Source organism: Solanum tuberosum, unplaced genomic scaffold (assembly GCF_000226075.1).
Source record: "Solanum tuberosum cultivar DM 1-3 516 R44 unplaced genomic scaffold, SolTub_3.0 scf00335, whole genome shotgun sequence".
Lineage (NCBI taxonomy): Eukaryota > Viridiplantae > Streptophyta > Magnoliopsida > Solanales > Solanaceae > Solanum > Solanum tuberosum.
The window spans coordinates 271,627-278,210 of NW_006239280.1; the positions used below are offsets into that span (position 1 = coordinate 271,627).

The 6,584-nt window shown below is 29.5% G+C and overlaps 1 protein-coding gene across 2 annotated transcripts; it reads right to left on the reverse strand.

Annotated features, from left to right (window-relative positions):
• Window positions 1-2,623: 2,623 nt before the first annotated feature.
• LOC102594174 (uncharacterized RNA-binding protein C17H9.04c) lies at window positions 2,624-5,173 on the reverse strand. 2 transcript variants are annotated; one of them, XM_006361455.2, is made up of 4 exons: window positions 5,048-5,173; window positions 3,869-4,300; window positions 3,063-3,136; window positions 2,624-2,931 (listed from the first exon to the last, which is right to left on the reverse strand). In XM_006361455.2, the coding sequence occupies exons 2-4, from the start codon at window positions 4,291-4,293 to the stop codon at window positions 2,918-2,920; spliced, it is 513 nt and encodes a 170-aa protein (XP_006361517.1). In that variant the 5' UTR covers window positions 4,294-4,300; window positions 5,048-5,173; the 3' UTR covers window positions 2,624-2,917. The 2 variants fall into 2 exon arrangements, with proteins under 2 accessions (XP_006361517.1, XP_006361518.1); XM_006361456.2 differs by having other exon boundaries at window positions 2,629-2,931; window positions 3,018-3,136; window positions 5,048-5,172.
• Between the last annotated feature and the right edge of the window lie 1,411 nt (window positions 5,174-6,584).

Here is a 6,584-nt window from a genome sequence, read left to right on the forward strand (position 1 = left end):
ATGAACCATTTTATCATGGGACCATTGAACCATGTTCTTTGATACCACTTGTTGGGTTCGAAAGTGATTAGGCGTCATGCGGAAGCTTACAATTGCAAACCATAGAGTTGATAAATCAGATGACAAAAACTTATACTAAAAAACATAATATTATTATATGGAAACTAATATAAAAGAATAATATTAAAGAAAATCTCCCCATAAACAAAAGTCTCTAAACGACTACATTGTGAATTCTATTTTGCTCTTGATATGAGAAGGGATCTTTAATTTATAGAGTTCCAAGCTTTTCTTCTAAGGAAAGAATAATCAAATATGGAAAATAATTATATTTTCCTTTCCAGAAAAGTTCAAGCATTTCTAAAAATACTTTGATTTTCCTTCAAAAAAAAATAAACTTCAAATAAGGTAAGAAAATTATGGCAAAATTCTAACAATTTATCCCCTCCACGCTCCCTTGCCCGGGTGCCTTGGGGAATTTTTGGAGCAACCCCTGTCTCTTTTTTCTCTTTAAAACTAGGAGGAGAATAAGAGAAGTCGCATTAACTAGGGCCTGAATTTCCGTCAGCCCGCTATAGCAGTCGTGCAGGAGCTATAGTGCCACCATAGAGGGAGGCTTCCCGCTATGAAGGGCTGACATCAACCCAGTTAATTTCAACACAAGTCAAATTTGTCGTCTGCTCAAATTTCTAAATTTTGCACCGTATTTTCAAAATATCTGAGATTCCGTACGAGATGTCCCTGAGTAACGACAAATCGGATCATTACATTCACCCTTTCACGTGGGTCCGCCTTAAGTAGCGGAAATTGGCCATCGGAGTAAAGAAAAGAAGATCAAGAAAAGGGAGAATAAAGAAAAGAATAAGGAAATATAAATAGTAAATACATTAAATTTTAAAAAAGCTGGACAACATGATGATATTAAGCTTTTGTTTGGTCATAAATTTTGAAGTTGAAACTTGAAAATTTGAGTTGTGATTTTGAAATTTAGCTAGCATTTGATCATATATAGTTTCTCAAATATTTTTTGGCAAGTCATTTTTGGTTGATGTTTTGAGTGAAGTTCCGTCATGCGTTTGGCCATAAATTTTGAGAGAAATATTTGATTTTTTAAAGAAATATGATTTATACTCATAAGTTCTAGAAACTATTAAAAATAACCATAAATTTGTATTATCATTTTATAATAAACATGTTTCATGGAGATTCATGACAACGGACGCAATTAATCTGAATCTGAAAAAAGAGGAAGAAAACAAAAGAAAAATATCATTGATTTGTATATGAAAAACTACTATTACTATTTGTAATTGGAAGTGACTTTAGAGATCAAGCTGGGATAAAATCCGTATATATAAAGTATGCATATAATTGTATAAATTTTGTACGACGAATTAGGACTGAAATTCAATCCAAAACTATATATGATGGGTGATTTTATAAAATATAAAAAAAATGGGATTATTTTTAAAAATTCCTAAATAATAGATTTTGACCCAAATACTAAAAAAAATTAGTATTAGAGAATTTGAATTATTTATCAAAAATATTTGTCAAATAATGATAAGTTGTATGGACAAACGGGTTGTATTTTACTTTTAAAAAAGTGAAATTTTATGAGTGTAAAATATTCAAAACTGGTCTGGATCAATTTTTAGAACTTGAAATTTTTTTTAAGGCAGATACCCAAAATTTATGACCAAATAAATATGAAAATAAAATTTCAAAATCTAATTTAAAATCGATAGTCGAATGATAGCTAAATATTTTATGCCTCCAACTCTTAAAAAAAGAAGTGGATTACTGGATTACACACTATTTTTTAAATTACACGATTTTTGTTGTTGGAGTAAACGAAATCGGCTAAAGTTATTTTTGTAAAAGAGAAAGTGAAGATATCAAAATGAATATGATTTTGATTGAGAATATGAGCACGTCTTATCAGATATCATTGCCCAGCTTTTACTTCCAGATACATACAGCAATAAAGTTACATACCCTACAAAAGAAAGGTATTTTTTAATTTAAAAAAAAAAAAACTAGGCAAACCCTACACTAAGGTCAAAAAACAAAAAAAAGGACACCATGACGTTGTACAATTAAATATGGGTAATTTTGCATCTTATCGATTCTTATTAATCATAATAATTAGAACAAATAAGTCTTTCATTTGTTCTATTGGCGAAATTATAAGTTGTGGTGATAATGAAATACTTGAATAATTAGGTCCCCAATAAAATGACCATTTTGTTTGTGCATTCATGTTCCTCAATTGCATCACATAATTAATCTAATAAAAATAATTATATTAAAGCTCTAATTTACGTAGTTCTACTTTCTCTTTTACTAGTTCAATATATTATTAAAGTTTTTTTAAAAAAAAAAACTTATTTGTTTTAACAAATTAAGAGCAATGTTTATTCAAAGATTGTACTTATATAATTAAAAATACTCACAATCATTGCCTTATTGATAGAATTTTAATGCATATAAGTTTAACAAGTGAAATTATTTTTCTACTGGTCCATATATACGTGCAACTTTTCATTTTTTTTCTTTTCCTTTAAAAATTTAACCAGTATAGTATCCACGCGATGCACGTATATTATTTTAAAACAAAAGATTAGATAAGACAAAAGAAGAAGCTCTTTCATAACACACATTGATACTAAATACTAGCTTGAAACAAGTACAAAGGCTACATTTAAAATAAAAATACCTAATAAAGCTCGCAAAATAAAGATTCTGCTCCACTCGGATATACTTTTTTTTCTTTTTTTCATAATTCATCTAAAAGATTCCTACAAGTAAATAATATAAATATCAAAATATTAAAGGAAAAAAAAAAAAGAGCAGGTTGGATTTGATAGGGCAAAAAGAGAAGATCTTCTTCACGTCTTTCTAGCTTGATTCTCTCTTAGACTGAAACACCTGAACATATTATATATAAAATATATTAATTAATAATTAATAATTATTTTTGTAAAATTAATTAAGAGGGAATTTTGATTAATTACCCAAAAATGGAGAATCAATGATGAATTAATATGAAGACTTGTTACCAGCTAAGTCCCTAGGTGCATTGCATCTGAAACACTCCATCCTACTAGCAAAGTTGTGTTCATTACACCCTAACCTGTTCATAATTAATAACAAAATAATTAATTAAGGATTTAAATTATTAATAATACATGCACGACAATTTTTCATACTTTTTAAAAAGAAAAACAAAGTCGACATTGTAATTAAAAGCATTCATGCTTATGCTGGGTGTTATTCAAACCAGACAGAAACTACTTTAATAAAAGTTGGTAACTAAACAATCACCACCTTTTAAGTGTTACTTTTTGAAAGGAGAAAGAGAAGTTGAAGCAAAAAAATATATATACACATTATTAACATATTTAGTGTAATTTCATAAATGAGTGTGAAAAAGTTGGTTTATAAGTGATTTTGTCCTTGTGCATGGCAGAGCTACCTTAGGCGAATGATAGTCCAGCGCACATAATTCGCTGAAAATCTATATGGCGTACGGAGGTTAAATATTAGATATTATGAATGTATATTTAATTTTGCACATCTTTATCACCAAAGTCTTGAGTACTCTATTACTATTCTTATAAAACTAGATAGATTATTTTCGATAGACCTTCAACTCAATAAGTTATATTTTACTTATTTTTGAGTTATAACTTAAATTTATATAAATTGACAATATAAAAAAGATATACATTATTGTTTCATCTTATGATAATCTAATTTAATTAATTGCACATATAATAATTTAAAACATAAGCAAATAGCATGTTATAACAAGTTAAATTAGACGATTTACTTAGACACCAAGGTACGTAGCGAAATTAAGTACCTGGTGCAAATCCAGTCACCAGACTTCCATCCAGAGCGACTGCCACCACTGGCACCACCGAACGCGAAGCCTCTCGGGCGCGATGACATCATGTGGTCAGCGTCAAAGCTACCACTACCACCACCACCACCACAACCACCACCAGAGGATTCATCCTTAAAAGCACCACACTTGAAGCAGCTAGAGCGGCTTGCAAAGTTATGCGCACCGCAATTTCCAACATTGCAGTACCAGTCACCGGGCCTTACATCAGGCCCGGTACTGAATCCGAAAGGGGAGGAGCTTCCTCCTCCTCTTCCGCCAAAACAACTTCCAAATTCATGAGCACCACCATGTCTTGGCTCACCACATCTTTGGCATGAATCTCTCCTTTGGAAGTTCAAATGCTGGCATGACCTACAATTCCAGTCTCCTGGTCTGCTCATTTTTTCCCTATAATAATAAAAAAAAATTAAAATATATTTTTGAGAAATTAAGTCGGTCACATTAAATAATACGAATCTAAAATTTAATTTTGATGAGTTTAATATGAATTCAGAAGTTGTAATTTTGATAATTTTTCATATATTTATATTTTCTAATAAAAAAATATTGAATTCACTTGAACATGTTAGAACAACACTGCATGGCATAAATCAACATTAAAACATAATTGCCTAAAAAATCATTTTGTTTTTGCGTTTAAAGAAAATTTCAAAACGACAACTGTACGGTCAAACTACGTTCGTAAGCAAAAAAGTTGTCCTCAATATTTTAACCAAAGATATATTGAACAAAATTTTAAAGCAAAACGTCAGTTTTCCCCTTAGTACACGACTTAAAAAATTTCTACTGAATTTTCCACAAAAAATATTCCGTAGTTATTTCCACTTATATTTTGATTGAATCAATATGGAAAGAAAAAAAATAGTAGAGTAAATATTTATATGAAAAATTAGGAAGCTTCTTAGTACTTTAGTGAGAAATATGTTTTCTACCACACATTTTTTCAATGAGGTGATTCAATGAAAAATGAATAGAAAATCACATTTTTAACATAAATTTTCCACTGATTCACGATTAAAAAAAATTGTTTCTAATAGTGATACTCACTAACTACACCATTAAGAAAAGAAGAAGAGGGATAGATATAAGTGATGAATATTTCAAGAAATGAGTTGCATGAATAATAATGCTGACCTTGGATAGGAAGAAATATAAATTAAAATAAATAAAACACAAAATAACTTTAAGATTAACAACTTTGGTAGCTGTTGTTTGCAGGAGTACTAGAAGAAATATTGAACTTGTGGATTTTTGGTGTTGTTTGCAGAGCTATATATATACTGAAAACTTCCTCGAAAATCGTGAAGGATAAATAAAGGCAACGGTGGGTGTTCTTTTTTCTTATTTATATTTAAAAAATAATTAATTATACTTTCACTTAGCCACCCTTTAAACAGTAGAATCCCATGCAAATATACTCAAAAACAAAATATAGTGGAGTTGTAGTAGTAAAAAGAAAGAAAAGTGATATTTCCCAAACAAAAAAAAAATTAAAGAAACTAACGTTGGATTCTAAAGATATATTTGTCTAATTTGATAAAGTTCTCATCTTTTAAGGCTTCAAGAGATAGGAAAATGGATATATGTGCGTGGAATGAAACCGATATATACCAAACAAAGTACATCATTAAATTCCATTTATACCCTTCTTAAAAATATTCTCATCACATTTTAATAGTTACCGATCAATATAGATTGTGATAGAATATAATGATTGACCGAGACTCTTTTATCTTTACTTAAGTGTCTCAGATTCAAATGAAAAAGATCTAGTTAAAAACGCCGCCTCTAAAATCAAATTTTACAATATACAAATTAGAATTTAATTGAATTTACTTTGTCATTCGATTCACCTGTTTCTATTTTCGTGAGTTTATTTTTTTTTTGTAAAATCTACTTCTTGTATTCCAAGGTGGATATTATAAAATTATTGTATTCGTAACTCTTTGATGTTCAAAGAGTACCAAAATTTGTGTACATTTTATTGTTTTCCTGTGTGAAATCACACTAGAATTGTTTTTTCTTTATTTTAAAAAAAAGGTGTGTTAATATTACCACTTACCAAGAATAGTATGATTAATTCACAAACATGCATACATGATACAACTCACTAAAACACAAATTAAAGTGACTTAAAGGAGTTGAGATGATATGATCTGTTTACTGCCAATTAAAAAAACCTTTGACTAAATCATTTTAGGGCCCTTAATTTGCTTACGTGGCAGACATCATAGGTCCCATGTGGCAAAAAATTGCTTACATGGCGGGTTGTGATTGGAGAAAATGGACATGAGCTAAATAGGTTTGAAGTTGAAGCCAGACAAAATGAATATTCGTTGTATTTAAATTGACCCCCACAAGTTTATTCTTATCTCAAAATTCACCTGCAGAGGAGGGGTCATGTCTCCCTTTCAAAAGAAAAAAATAAAAATGGTCACTCCTTTAATAATATTTGAATATTCCAATTTTGTACTTGAAGGTCAAAGTTGCATAAGTAAGTCAAAAGGATACTCATTGAACATATTTTTCTTTATATCAAACCGAGGTAAGGGTAATTTAGTCATTTAAAAATTATTAGTTTCAAATATTTTTACTACTATATGTTATAATGCGAGTTCTGTCTTCAATCACTGAAAAAATACTAACAATCCCCTTGCTAGATGATTAATGG